The sequence below is a fragment of the Euprymna scolopes genome, chromosome 17 (genome assembly GCF_053919585.1).
Source record: "Euprymna scolopes isolate OS-2025 chromosome 17, ASM5391958v1, whole genome shotgun sequence".
Classification (NCBI taxonomy): domain Eukaryota; kingdom Metazoa; phylum Mollusca; class Cephalopoda; order Sepiida; family Sepiolidae; genus Euprymna; species Euprymna scolopes.
Genome location: NC_136498.1, coordinates 94984486 through 94999487, shown reverse-complemented (window position 1 = coordinate 94999487; position 15002 = coordinate 94984486). Strand labels below are relative to the sequence as shown.

General features: G+C 33.4%; 1 protein-coding gene across 6 annotated transcripts in view; it reads left to right on the top strand.

Moving 5' to 3' along the window:
• Positions 1 to 15002, top strand: part of LOC145296850 (mutS protein homolog 5-like) — a 1881756-nt gene that overhangs the window by 1427665 nt on the left and 439089 nt on the right. For all 6 annotated transcript variants that reach the window (XM_080142982.1, XM_080142983.1, XM_080142984.1 and 3 more), the window contains one exon: positions 4091 to 4200. In XM_080142982.1, coding sequence (XP_079999108.1) covers positions 4091 to 4200 — 110 coding nt within the window. The remainder of the gene's footprint in view (positions 1 to 4090; positions 4201 to 15002) is intronic.

The window sequence follows — 15002 nt, the reverse complement described above, 5'->3', positions numbered from 1 at the left end:
TACAAAGAAATAACTTTATTTTTTAAGGTATAAATGTATCTTTAGTTAAAAAACATTTTCAATCACATTCAAAGACAAGACTTATTTTTTTAAATTTTATTATTTATTTATTTTAAAGATATGTAAAATTTATATTATTGTTAACGGTTATTCTTCTTCATCACTTCAATCTTCAAAGGATTTTGGCTTTAAGCAATTCTTTCACTGCTTCTGTCCAAGTTTGCTCAAGTGGACACTGGTCATTTATCTCTCTTCAGTTCCTGGGAAATATATAATCATCTCACCTCATATCAATATATAATATAAAATGATACCCTAGTTAATTAAAGCATATATAATTGTTGATATATCATTTACAATAAAGAAGGATATTCGTATTATTTGGATTATTCAAACTACTGTTCTGATCTTGAATATTATTTCCACAACGTTTTCATTGATGTAATCTCTGACCTTCTTCAGATGTATCTTGTTGAACTAGGGAATCTTTCTGTTAAACTTTAGAATCCGTGTGAAATTTCAAGCTGAACCTTTTATTTAATTCACGGAGCTAGCATGCTCTCATTCTATCTGCTATGACCGAATATAAGCCCTAACTAATTTGCAATTGCATTTTTAAGTGTCAACTGAATTCTACCAAGTATTTATCTATGGTGCCACTGGTCCTTGTGGACAATTCTTGTATGAATTTTGGGAGTTTTAAGCCTATTCTTGCTTTTGGATGTAAATTCTTACTACTTATAACTATAGATGATGGGAGGTGATGATGGTGTAGTAGTTAACAATACAGACTGATAATTGGGCGTCCCACGTTCGAATCCAGGACGTTCTACACAAATCATTTTCACATAGGATGCTTGCATCCCTCCCGTGAGAATTCTGACTAGAAAAATATTGGTGAAACCAAAGAAAATAATAGAATTTTTTATTCATATGATATGTTGACTACTTAATGTGACAGATTACTATATATATATATATATATATATATATATATATATATATATATATATATATATATATATATATATATACTGTGAAATTCTTCAATATAGATTATTGGTCCCCTAACAAAGGAGGGATTGGAGTAATTCACTTCTGTTCATCCGTTCGTTTGCTCACAATTTTCTCATTAACCATACCTTGGATCCTTTAAAAATTTTGCATAAACATTAGTCATGATGAAAGTAAAGTTTTCACTCATGGAGGGGGACTCCACATGCTCGGCTTGTTTAATATCATTGTTAATCTACACTCTAATAAAAGAAGTCTTCATAAAGTTCATTAATATTTAACTTTATTTTGATTTCAAAGTAATTGCTTGGTTTTTGTTAGCATTTTGAGAAATAATTATTTGATGATAATTGGAAATAATTCGGTTTTATTAATTAACTAGCATGGGTTCCCGGCGTTGCTCGGGTGTTTGGAGGTGTATGCTGAGCAAAAAAAAACAAAAAACAAAAACAAAACAAAACAGTCAATATTTTAAAACTTTGACCCTTTAAAATTTATTGTTTTGGGCTCAAATCAAGTTATTAAGTTAGATCCATGTCCAAGGAACATATATCTAAAATTTCAAAATTGTCGGAGGAGTTTGGTAGTGTTCTCAAGGGTCAAATCATTGAACTTTGAACCCTTAACATCCAAATTTCCGGCCGAAAACCGATCACAAAGTTTTTCCCAAATCTCAGTACCCTGTATATACAAATTTCGAGTCTGTACACTAAAAATTGACAGAGTTATTGCGTAGAGAAATGTACACACACACACGTTCACTTTTATAGATATATAGATATTATTGGCCTTCCCATTAATTAATCGAACAATGCAACATTATTAGACATCAATTTTGATATTTCCAATATCTTTTTATAAAAAATAACGATCGTTATGTTTTTAAATTAAACTTAATATCTTTTATCTATTTAGAAATAAATATAATTTGTGTTTTAAAAAGCTTAATCTAAACTAAATTCTGTTTAAATATTTATATACTAACAAAGATACGCGTGCTTTGTGTGAAACTTTGCTGTACCTGAGCGTACACCAAAGTCCCGACCTTAACATTTGACCTTAACTTAGAAAAATAATGTGGACCGTCCCTAGGTGGGGGACCATCATCAGACCAGATTTAGTCATGATCGGTTCAGTGGTGTGGACTGTAGGAGAGAATATATATATATATATATATATATATATATGCTATGACCTTAATCTTGAAAAATGATCTGCATCATCCCAAGGTGAAGGACCATCGTCATGCCAGGTTTGATCATGATCGGTTCAGTGATTTCGACTGTAGTAGATTTGTCCACACACGCACACAAACGGTACTACTTTATATATATATATATATATATATATATATATATATATTATAAAAAAGTGAACCATCGCGTAAATTCAATCAACTAAAAAAAATGGAAACCGGGGTGAGGAAAAGAAAATATATATATATATATATATATATATATATATATATATAATGGGGCAAGTTATATGTACAATTCAATAAAATAAATAAGTCGATTAAAAAACGATCGTTAAAATATACCCAAAGCGCTTTTCGTTCAGACAAACATTTTCAAGGATCATAAGTCTGAAAATTATTATTTTTTAGAATATTTGGCAGTGATATGGAATAAGAGCGGAGAGGAGGTTAAGAAAAAAAACCAAAAAAAAAAACCTAACTACCCAAATAATTTTAACTATATATATATATATATATATATATAGAGAGAGAGAGATTTATAGTTTGTTGGGGCTGCATTTTGAATCACAACATTTTTTATGCACAAGGAAAGAACAATAATATCTTTATGATTTAACGTCTCCTTTTCACTCGTTAAAATTATCTGTCCATTTAAAAAATTATCAATATTTTAGAAGTTATATGGCTTTCAAATTTATCCTGTTATAATTATCTTGAGCATTTTCGGTGTAAGCATTACGCACACACACGTGTATATATACATTTCTACAGAATTAAAGGAAAAATAAAAGAATAAGTTTATTTGTTTTATTTGTAATTATGCCAAAACTTGTTTCAATTATGTTTCTAACAGCATTAGTTTTCTTAAGTGAAATTACATTTTTATCCAGTTTGATAAGTTCAAATAGTTTTGAAATTCAAAACTAAAATACATGAAAAGGTTGCTAATTAAAAATAAACATAGGAAAATTTTCCATATATGTTAGACTGATTGAAAGCAACAATAATATTTTTATGATTTTGATGTCCGATGTTACAGCTTGCATGAAGAAAATATTGTGCATAAAACACAAAGCCTTCATCTAAAACACGCACAGCTCAAAATGGAATTTTTACATAGCACAGAAATGAACTAGTAAAAACGTATTCTTTATATTTTGAAAACAGTAAATGAGACGCATAAGAATTGCTAAAAAAAAAAAAATAGTGACTTTTACTTGGAAATAAATATAACAAAAATGGAGCAAGATTATAAATAAGTAAAAGTTTGGAAATTCATAGAAAGCAGGAATAAGCGAACACGGCATCTCAGGCTAGTTGATTTAGTTTCATCATTCTAAGAAAATGTTCAGAACGCTTATCCCATGAATATGTCATGCCAGCAGCATTCACTCTAGGCAGGTTGAACTGGCTTCCTCAGAAGGAGGAAGTTTCATGGGAATATCAAATTCACATGTGGCCCCTGTCGCATATATATTACGTTCAGGGGAGATGACAATGTTAGGTTTTTGCAGTTTTTGCAAGGAGGTGTTGACATCCTCTTATGCACATTGCCTGGTATTTTTAAATGGTCATCAATCTGGTGCTGATCATACTCAACGTTGCTTAACTTTGGTGATCTAATGAGAACTGGTGTGTCAACGTGATTGTGCTGTATGTATCCAATGAATACTCTGGTTAATCAGAAAAAAGTTTAAAATATTTTCTTCACAAAGTAAGTAATATGTAAATTAACTTCATGATTAAGCTTCTCAAATTTTATGAGACATTTATAAATATTACAAAATGCTTGTAAATTTCTGTATATTTCAAAACCAACTTGAAATCAGTAATTATTTCTAAACCATTCAACTGTTATGTTTATCTATGTATTTTCAGGTGAGAGCAGCTGGAAGTTTGCTAAAATATCTGGAAAAAAACAGAGTCGGTATTGAGTTGGAGCTGGATCATTTTAAAGTACCAATTCTCAACATCAAGATATTCTCTTTGTAAATATTATTTCTTTTTATCTTTTATTAAAAAAAAAAATTGAATTCACTTATGTTTCTGAATTTTTGACATGAGGATTGACTATTCATATTATTCAGACTACTATTCTTATTTTGAGTTACCTGCAAGAACCTGTAGCATAGTGAATAAAGTAAAGTAAGTTACACTCTTTTTGAGGTTGAAGGCAAACGACACTCAAAAATAGAATTGTGAATTAAAACTTTTTCCCAGTCCTGAATGATGGAATGAGAGTATGCTACTCCCGTGGATTAAATAAAGGGTTCTATTTAGAATTCCATGCAAGTTCCCGAGTTTGACTGAAAGATTCTTGAGTTTGACAAGATACACCTGAATAATGTCAGAGGTTACATTGATCGAAATGTTGTGAAAATAATACTTGAGATGAGAACAGTAGTTTAAAAAATTCGAATAATATCAATTGTATTCACTTCTCATTTATCTTTTAATCTCTGCTGAAGTTGTTTGTTTACTGACTCAAACTTTTGCACAAAACACACACACAAAGAAAAAAAAAACAACTTAGGATTGTCTGGTCTGTATGAAGTTGTGCTTTATTCTTCGCAACTATTGTCAGACTTGCAAGAATGCCAAGAGCAACAATGTTCAACAATTACAATATTCATCTTCAAGAGCAACAATGTTCAACAATTACATACAGCATCAAAGAAAAGTTTTCCCTAGAATAAAAGAACGAATAACTTGCATATGAGCAGAAGCAACGCTGTTATCCTCATAACATTAATTTACAGTTTACATAGATGACCAAACGATTGCGAATCATGATGTGGCCTTAATACTGCTGAGTGCCAGACCTGTCCATCATAGGTGGCTGTGCCAGAGATCAAGGTTTCATATAACATACCCCTGACACTACCACATCTATCATACTGAGGAGGGTTTGGAGAGTAGAAAGTGGATCTTGGATTTACTTTTGATAGCTTTGTAATTTTTGCGTCCCTTGTTTTGTCTTTTTATTTCTCACAAGCAATGACAAAGGAAAAAGAATTGATGTTTTTTGGTGGAGTGGGGAATCTATTCATCTTACACTTATCATTGACTGATTTTTGACCTTGAAGTAGTATCTTCTTTTTTTTTTTTAGTTCCTTACATCAAATGGCTTCATGCCTGGTTTGGAGCGATTTCCATAAAAAAGTTCAAAGTATACTGAAACAATGCCACCATACTTTCTCTCTTCTTTCACTCTCTGACACAATGCCATTCTAATTCTCACATGTTGTCTTCTCATCTCCAGCTTCCTTTAAAAAATTTCTTTTTCTATGTTTGTTTAGGGGGAGATATACCAATAAGCATTTTTGAAAAGCAGAATTTTATAGTATGAATTTTACACAGGACCTCTGTATTTTCCTCTTTCTTTCCTAAACCCTAGCCAAGTTTAAATATTCGAAACTTACAGTAAGAATAGGGATATGGCATAGAAGATAAAACGTACATTTAAATATGTAACTTGAAGATAGTCATATGAAAATGAGTTAACTATGAACACAGAAGAAGAAAAAAACTTTTTCAAGAAGCTAAGCAGAAAAAGAACAAGAAAACAAACAATGAGAAAAAAGTAAAAAAAAAAAAAGAAGTATATTAAGTGTATACATATAAACAATGGTATTTATCCTAGGCAGGTTAAACCAACTTCCTCCAAATGAGAAAGTGACGTGGGAATATTAAATTCACAAGTAGTCTCCAGGAATATATATATCTTGGTCAGGGGAGATCACGGCATTAGGTTTTTGCAGTTCTTGCAGTGAGGTGCCAAAATCCTCCTACATGCAACGTCTAATATTTATCCATTTGGTACTGGCCAAGCTCAATGCTGCTTAACGTTAGTGATTTAATGAAAACTTGCGTATCAACAGTATTATGCCGTATCTAGTGTATACATATATATCATTATCACTGCAAATTTAATATTATGAAACTGGTTTAATTTTGAAGAGAGATGGAGAAATGAATAAGATGTATATATTATGGGTTATTAATACCTGCTCTAAATAAAAGTGTCATCTTCATCCATTTATGTACAGATGAATAAACTATATTTTTTATCATCCATGAAGTGATCATCATCTTTTTGTTCTTTTAGACTTAATTTGTCAAAAATTCATTGTGTGGAATGCTAGAGATCTTTCTGTGTCATATCATCATTGTTTTTGAGAATGGTTTTTTAGAGTTCTGCCATCAATGTCTAACTTTTACAGCCTTCCTGACAACGTTTTGACTGGCTTGGATATACTCTAAGACTGGTCCTAGAGAGAATTGCCAACCAAGTGCTTTAATGGACCCATAATGGAAAAAGAAGAAAAGGAACATAAAAAATGAACTGGAAGCAGACAATAAAGAGAGAAAAAATTGCAATGGGAAGAAACTGGTGGGATGATGGTATGCTTTGACTGCCTCATGTGTTACCGGATGCGAGAGTTCCTAAGTAATTATTTTTTAGAATGCATCTTTGGAGTTTTGCCATCAATTACAACCATTCTGTATAATGTTGCCAAGACAAGTAAGCACAACAGATATATTTTAGAGTGAAGATACATGTTGCATTGCTCTGAATTGTGATAATACTTATAATTATTATTTGTTCTCTTCTTGCCAAAATCTGTTTTTTAGCATTTGTCTTATCTGAGAGTACGATAATATTTTAGTATCTTCACCGATTTCACTATAAATTCACTTATTTTAACTTTAAATATTGATCATTGCTAGTGTGTGCTTTGTTCTTTTGATGATTCTAATGGTGTTTCGGTAAATTGATCCATATCAATTGCCTGTGGTTTAAAATAATCTTTACTTTTATGTTTTTTATGGAAATTGCTCCACACAAGGCATGAAGCCATTTGATGTACGGAGCTAACAGTGAATGAAAGATGAATATTGAAAAAAAAAAACAAGAGATGCATATTGACCTTAGTCTTGAAAAGACAAATGCAGTAGGTAGGAGGAAAAATCAGCAGGAAGAGAGTTCTACAGGGGTTATTGAAAAGAAATTACTGGAATATAATAATAATATTATTAAATCAGGATAGAAAAAACTGACACTAGCAACATCACATCTGTGAAAGATGTTATAGAGAAGAAGACAGAGTGCAGTTAATAAAATTATTGATAGGTTTCTGCATCTTATCAAGAATCTTCAAAACAAATAAATGTTCACCAACCCAAATATGACAGCAATGCTCCATACATGGCCTGATAAAAAATTTATGGAGATAAAGAATAGCTTCAGGTGTAAGGAAAGTGTTTATAATAATGGAGAGAATCGACTTTACAAGAAGCAGAAAGAGCAATGGATCTAAAGAAAGAAGTTTTAGATTTGATTTCTCCTCAAAGGCAGAGCGATCCATGAGAATCCCAGGAAGAAAAGGGACATGTTGACAATTTGGAAGACAAGGGTTGAGTCTTAACATTTATTTATATAAAGTTAGGTATGTGCATATTTTTATATATTAGTATGTATAAGAGTTATTCCTACACTAGTTAGTCAATCATTATGAATTTTGGAACACAGCAGCGAGGCCTAAAGGCGAATAATGTAGGCTAAATTTAGTTTAATTCAGTTATATGCGAAATGGGTAAAGAGTGTGTGAAATCCCTTCCTGAAAATTTAGATATCTCCAATTTTTGTGAAATTTAACAATAGGTATTAGACATCAACCTGCTGTTAGAAAGTTCAAATATTTAAAAATTTGCAAAAAATGTCATTAATAGGAAATGACATAAATTAAGTTAAATCCTCTCAATTTCAAATTCTTCTGAAGTGCCACTTAAGCTTCAGTTTAAGATTTTAAATATTTTTGAGAATCAAAATCATGTAATGGATTTTGATGAAAATTGGAATAAGAATTCTAGATATAGGCTTAGTAGCATTATATCGTGATTTTAATCTTTGTAAGGGAACACAAAAATAGTGAAGAACTGAATTGTTCTCTTCTGGGAAGTAATTTTACCCATTCTGGGACGGGTATTCTTATGTAATTATAGATATTCATGTTGTAAATGTGTATATTGAATATCTATCACAGCATACGTCAACACTTATTTACTATAACTGTTGATCGAAACATTAAGTTACAAACACTAATTATATTTTGAATGACAAATGATTTTGCTATTACTGTTGTAGGCAGACACATGTTCTGTGGCATAGTCAAATATTAATGAGTCCGTAAAGCCTGAAAAAAAACCTAACAAAACGCTTACTCAACTGCAACCCAAACTACTTCTCATGAACTTTGTTAGGATGATAGTACTACTATCAAGGGGAGCTAATATATTTTTTGTTTCAAGAGGAGCTACCTTTTCCTTTTTACGTCTGTTATGCAAGTTCTCACTGGAGATGTGAGAACAGGGCGAGACAGATTTTGAGAGGCTTCAACGAAAAGGATGAGTTGGAAACTGAGTAAATGAACATGCAAACACCCAAAATCAATTAATATCAGACATAGAGTGAACTGGGGGAAACAATAAAATTGTCACACTAGAAAAGATGACATGATTTCATTTCCATTTGATAAAAACTGGTTTTCGTTTTTTTTTTTTTTTGTAGACCATCTACTAGTTGGCCAGTTGTGTACAAAAGCTTTTATCATGTCTGAACGTGATACAATGTTCAGCGAGCAAGATCAGAGATGCACTGTTGTACAACTCATGCTCTCTATCAATCCAAGTTATAACAACAGGACCATTACCAGCATCCTCAAAATGCATCACTGGATTGCCATGAATAACAAAGACGTGCCCAGGGTAATGAAAACAAAGTTTCTGACCATAGTGATGGTCTTGGTTTGGTTTCAAGTGAGGGCCACATCATGCCACCTCACATCTTCAAAGTTGGCTTGAAAATCAACACCAAAATGTACCTGGATGTGCTGAAGAGTGTGGTAATCCCTTGGTGCAATCATATGACCACTGGCAAACCCTGAGTGTGGCAGCAGGATTGGCGCTGGCCCAGAAGTCCAAAGAGACCAAGGTTTGGCTCCAGAAGAAGTGCTATAACTTTGTACACTTCTCTCCCCAACATGAACCTGCTGGACTAATTTGTGTGATCATATGTCGAGAGCATCATGGACATCACCTCCCACAGCACCAGAGCCAGACTGATCACCACTATTCGCCAAACTCCTGCTGGTGCTTGTAGAAAAGGCATTCTTCTAGTTCGAGGCAGTGATTGAGGTTGAAGGTGGCTACATTGAATAGATGTTAGCTTTACTACATAATCAAGTACCGGAGTTAATTTTTTAAATAAAAGTTTCAAAATAAAGTTTAGTGTTTTCTTTAGGGCCATACCTTTGTCGTTCCACTCTGTACTTTGTATCATTCAGTGTTGCCTCCTTGTAAGTAAACTGTCTATGTCAAGTTAATTGTGAATACCCTCATTTCTTCCATTACTTTCTATCATTTATGTGCTACACACATACACACACATATTTGTCTTCAGATATAATCTTCTGCAAGGCATTAATAATTATAATATGCCAACATCCCTATCCATAACAAATTATCTGCTTATCATTCAGCTAACATTCACGTTTGTGAAGACTTCAATATTCACAATGTGGAATGGTTAACTCACTCAAACAAGACCGATGATGAGGGGAGGTTCTGTCATGATTTCTCCATTGCTTTTGACCTCACTCAGATTGTTCACGAACCCACCCATGTGCACAACACTGATGGCCAGTATGCGAGTCTCCTAGACTTTTTTCTCACAACTTGCGCTGAACTATGTTCAGTTTCCATTCTGTCTCCTCTTGAATCTTCTGACCACTCTGTTGTATCACTTACGATAAAAATGAAATGTAATAAGTCCTCAGACGTACCTCTCCATCGTACAGTATATCGATATACTATGACTGACTGGGATAGCTTCCGGACATTTATATTAGATCTACCTCTGCATTCCATGTTTAAAAAGGATGTGTCTTCTATAGTATCAGACCTGACAGAATGGTTAATTGTAGGTATAGACCGTTTCATACACTCAAAAAAGTTCCAGCAAAAACCTAACAGCCAGCTATGGTTCTCTCCAGAATGTGCTGCTGCCATTGCGCACAGAAATCACTTTTTCCATTGCTTCCACCGTAATAGATGTATGGAGACTAAAACTGCTTTCAGGACTGCCAACAACCATTGTAAGAAAGTAATAAAGAATGCAAGAGGGTTGTATGCTCAGTCCGTCAAGTCCAAAGTAGCTGAGCAGCGGCTTGGTTCCCATCAGTTTTGGCAAATAGCAAAGAGAATCCTGAACAGAAGCGGGTGCTCTATCCCAACTATCATCAATGGATCTGAGGTAATCTTGTCAGCTTCAGACAAAGCCAAACTCTTTGTCAAGAACTTTGCAGCTAATTCTACCCTTTGCAACCAAGGCCGCCAACTTCCAATATTTCCTCCTGTATCAGAAAACATGCTATGTGATATACAAATATCTGTACGTGATGTTGCCAAGCTAATCAAAAACCTTGATTCCAGTAAAGCAACAGGCCCTGACGGTATTCCAATTATAGTACTCAAAAGACTTCAACCAGAACTGGTGCCCATACTTACAAAACTGTTTAAACGTTGTCTTAAGGAGAATAGCTTCCCATCACCCTGGAAAATCTCATCAGTATGGCCTGTATTTAAGAATTCAGGTGATCGCTCATCTCCCTCTCAGTACAGGCCAATAAGTCTCCTGTGCATCTGTGTAAGTTGCTGGAATTTGTGTTAAATAGAGAAATAATCAACTATCTTAGCAAAAATAACCTTCTTAGTAACACACAATATGATTTCCGTTCTCTTAGATATACAGCAGATGTGCTTACAGTTATATCTCATAGGATTAGAGAATCTCTTGACAACCTTTTTAGGGCAATTGCTCTTGACATATCAAAGGCCTTTGATAGGGTATGGTATAAAGGTTTACTTCACAAGATCTCCAGCTATGGTATAGCTGGAAATGTCTTCTCAATTATTAAATCATTTCTCTCTTTATCGTTATTTTCATGCCAAGTGCTCGACTGAGCTTCAATCTATGGTACCCCCTCACCAAACTTTTACAAGAAACACTCGTCTAGCTGAAAACACCATCAATAATTCCCCCCACTCTTTATCTGTGCCTAAACCTAAATGTAGATTCCATGAACAAAGCTTCTTTCTTAGAACTGCATGCCTGTGGAAGTGTCTTTCACTTTCCTGCTTTCCAGCAGACTACAATCTGATTGTCTTCAAGTACAACGTAAACAAGTTCTTGATGAGCCGTTCCACTTAAGTTAATAAACTTACCGAATTTCCATTACTAATGATTACTATATTGTCCAATTGACTACTGTACACTCTCAACCCTTATCCTCGAGTGGTCTCTGAGCCTTGACAAGTGGTGATTCCTATGTAAAAACAAAAAGAAAGAAATTGGAAATCCAAGCACTGATATAATCTATAACTTTCTCTCGAGACAAGTAATTATCAAATCCTTTGCATGAATCTTTCTCACCTCAATTATATCTCATTTTTTAAAATGGCCATTAAACTTAAACATGACAGATTGACAAAAATATGCAATTTTCTTACATCTACACAAGGCATGCATTTTTGCCCTCTTGCAAATGGCCTCTTGTCTAGCAAGTCATCGCAGACACATTGACTCCAGTTAGTGTGTGTGTTGATCCCAATCACCTGGAGATTACTGCTCTCCTTTTTTTTTGAGTAAAAGGAAGTGCAGTATTTATTGCGTGATACCATCCTTCCAGGTATTGCTTCCTCTTTTCTGGGAAGAATAGTGTATTATATATATATATATATTTTTTTTTTACATGGTAGTCACCAATTATCAAGGCTCAAAACCCACTCGGGGATAAGGGTTATTACATGTACAGTAATCAATGGGATAATATCACAGTAATTGTTAGTAATGGAGATTTGATAAAGTATCTTCCTTAAGAGGGGGGTTTATCAAGAATTGGTTTATGTTGGACTTGAAGACATCCAAGTTGTAGTCAGGTGGGAAACAGGCAAACAGAACAGAGTTCCACAGATATGTTCGTTGGTTATATATACTTGTAAAAATATGCAACCATAGCAAGTATAATTTAATAATAGTTACTAGCGGGACCTGTGGAAATTCCACAGGGGACTTAATTATATATAATATATTGATGTTGGCATTCTGTAGATGCCCAGAGTAAATGGCTTTGATATTATTGTAGCTCTTTTAGTAAAACTGCAAAAGTATTTACCTAAGCTAGCACAAACGCCTGGTAAAGCCGGGTCGTAAAATATGCTTAAATATGATATTTTAATTCTCGCAGATATCATATATATTATTATAGAATTAATGTTCTTTCAATTTTTATATGTTATAATGTTGCGATTTCAAAAATAAAAAAAGATATATTCATATGACTGGGGTGCATTAGCTTGAATCGAAACTGAAATAAAAACTTATGAAATTTATATATATATATATATATATATATATATATATATATATATATATATAAAACTTCAGTTCCTTCAGCCATAATCGAAACCGAAACCAAAATTATGAAGAATTCTTGGTAAAATTATTTATGATAACAAATAGAAGAGCATAACAATTAAACGACGGGATGTAAGTGTAACACACAAAAGAACACACACGCTATCGTATTAATATATAGATAATAATAAATACTAAAAGGCTCCAAAACTATTAGCAACAGTTGCGCCAGATTTGTTAGAAAACAGGTTTGGGATACTGGGTGTAATGAAATTCAAGAAACTAATGATATTCCTTAAAATCTCAACAGCTCTAGACTAGAGCCCTAATCTAAAAGCCATCCTTTTCCAGCATTTTATCTATCATCACATGATGAGGATGCTTTTTCAAATTTTAATTTTAGTTGTAAAAAAAAAGTCATTAAAGAGAGAACTATCGAAATGAAAGCAATCACATGTTGTGGAGAAGAGAGGCAACATTTGTTGTTAGGGAGAGAAAGAGACATGCACATACATTCTATCACCAATACTGATGCCTTATATAAATATAGGAATTTATACAATCCCCCCTCTCTCTCTCTTTATATATATATATATATATATATATATATATATATATATATAAATTTTTTTATTACCGTTTTATCTGTTTGGTTACATATGTGTCGGATGTTGGACGATGTTTATGATCCAACAGCCTCGTCAGACCTTACAGAAATGGTTGTTAATATTTGGAAGAAGTGTTTTAGAGGAAATACGAGAAAAAAAGGGGGGTTAAGAGATAATAAGGAGGAGGGAGACGGGTATCGACAATATTTAAGTTTTAAAGGTTAAAATACATTAGATTGTAATGTGTGTGAGGGGTAGCAGATTCAGGTAGGCATGTGTGGAGATATATGGATATAGGGAGGGGGAGAGGGAGGTAAAAAAGAGGGTAAGGAGAGAGGGGATTTCACTTTTAGGTTTATAAAGTTTTGGCTGCTTTTAGTTGTTTAGCCAGGCATATGAAATAGATGAGAGAGAGAGAGAGAGAGAGAGAGAGAGAGAGAGAGAGAGAGCAAAGATTTGTGTACGGGTCATATGTGTTTGACAAGTAAAAGGTTTCATTTAGAATGTTCATAGTAGCTACAAGTCAACTCATTCATTTTAGTTGACAATAAGTTGTTTTTAGGTAGTTAAGGGTTAAATACATATGCCAATGCACGTGCAAATTGTCAGCTAAAATGAACCAGTTGATTTGTAGCTGCTACGAACATTCTAAATAAAACCTTTTACATGTCAAACACATATTGACACATACACAAATCTTTTCTCTCTCTCTCTCTCCCCCTCTCATCTATTGCATATATACCTGGCTAAACAACCGAAAGCAGCCAAAACTTTAAAAACCTAAAATTTAAATCCCTCTTCCTCCTCTCCCCCTCCCCTCCCTATATCCATATATCTCCACCTAAGCCTATCTGAATCTGTTACCCCCCACACACACTACAATCTAATGTATTTTAACCTTTAAAACTTAAATATTGTCGATACCCGTCTCCCTTCCCCCCTTATTATCTCTTAACCCCCCTTTTTTTCTCGTATTTCCTCTAAAACACTTCTTCCAAATATTAACAACCATTTCTGTAAGGTCTGACGAGGCTGTTGGATCATAAACATCGTCCAACATCCGAAACATATGTAATCAACCAGATAAAACGGTAATAAAAAAAATAAAACACATATTTGCTCTGCAGTAGTATTGAGCACTCTCTTCAGGCTTTTGCTAATTACCAGCTTCACTATATATATATATGAAAGTGTGTGTGTGTGTACATTTCCCTACGCAATAACTCTGTCAATTTTTAGTCTACAGATTCGAAATTCGATATACAGGTTACTGAGATTTGGGAAAATCGATGTGATCGGTTTTTGGCCAGAAATTTGGCGATTAAGGGGTCAAAGTTCAACGATTTGACCTTTGAGAACTCTACAAAACTCCTCCGACAATTTTTGGTTTACGCACTTGAAATTTTAGATATAGGTTCCTTGGACATGGATCTAACTTAATAACTTGATTTGAGCCCAAAACAAGAAATTTTAAGTGATCATAATAGAGGTGAAAGTTTAAAAAAAAATTGACCTGTATGGTCTCTTCCAAATTACTCAGACAATTTTTGGTCTAAATATTTGAAATTTTACATAAAGGGTATTCAGAAATAGGGCAAGCTTTTTCATCGATTTGGGTCGAAAATTTTTAGTTACCAATATATAAATGTATGTATGTATGTCTTTTTGCATGTCTGCCTTAAACTTTCAATAGAGGCGACGGATT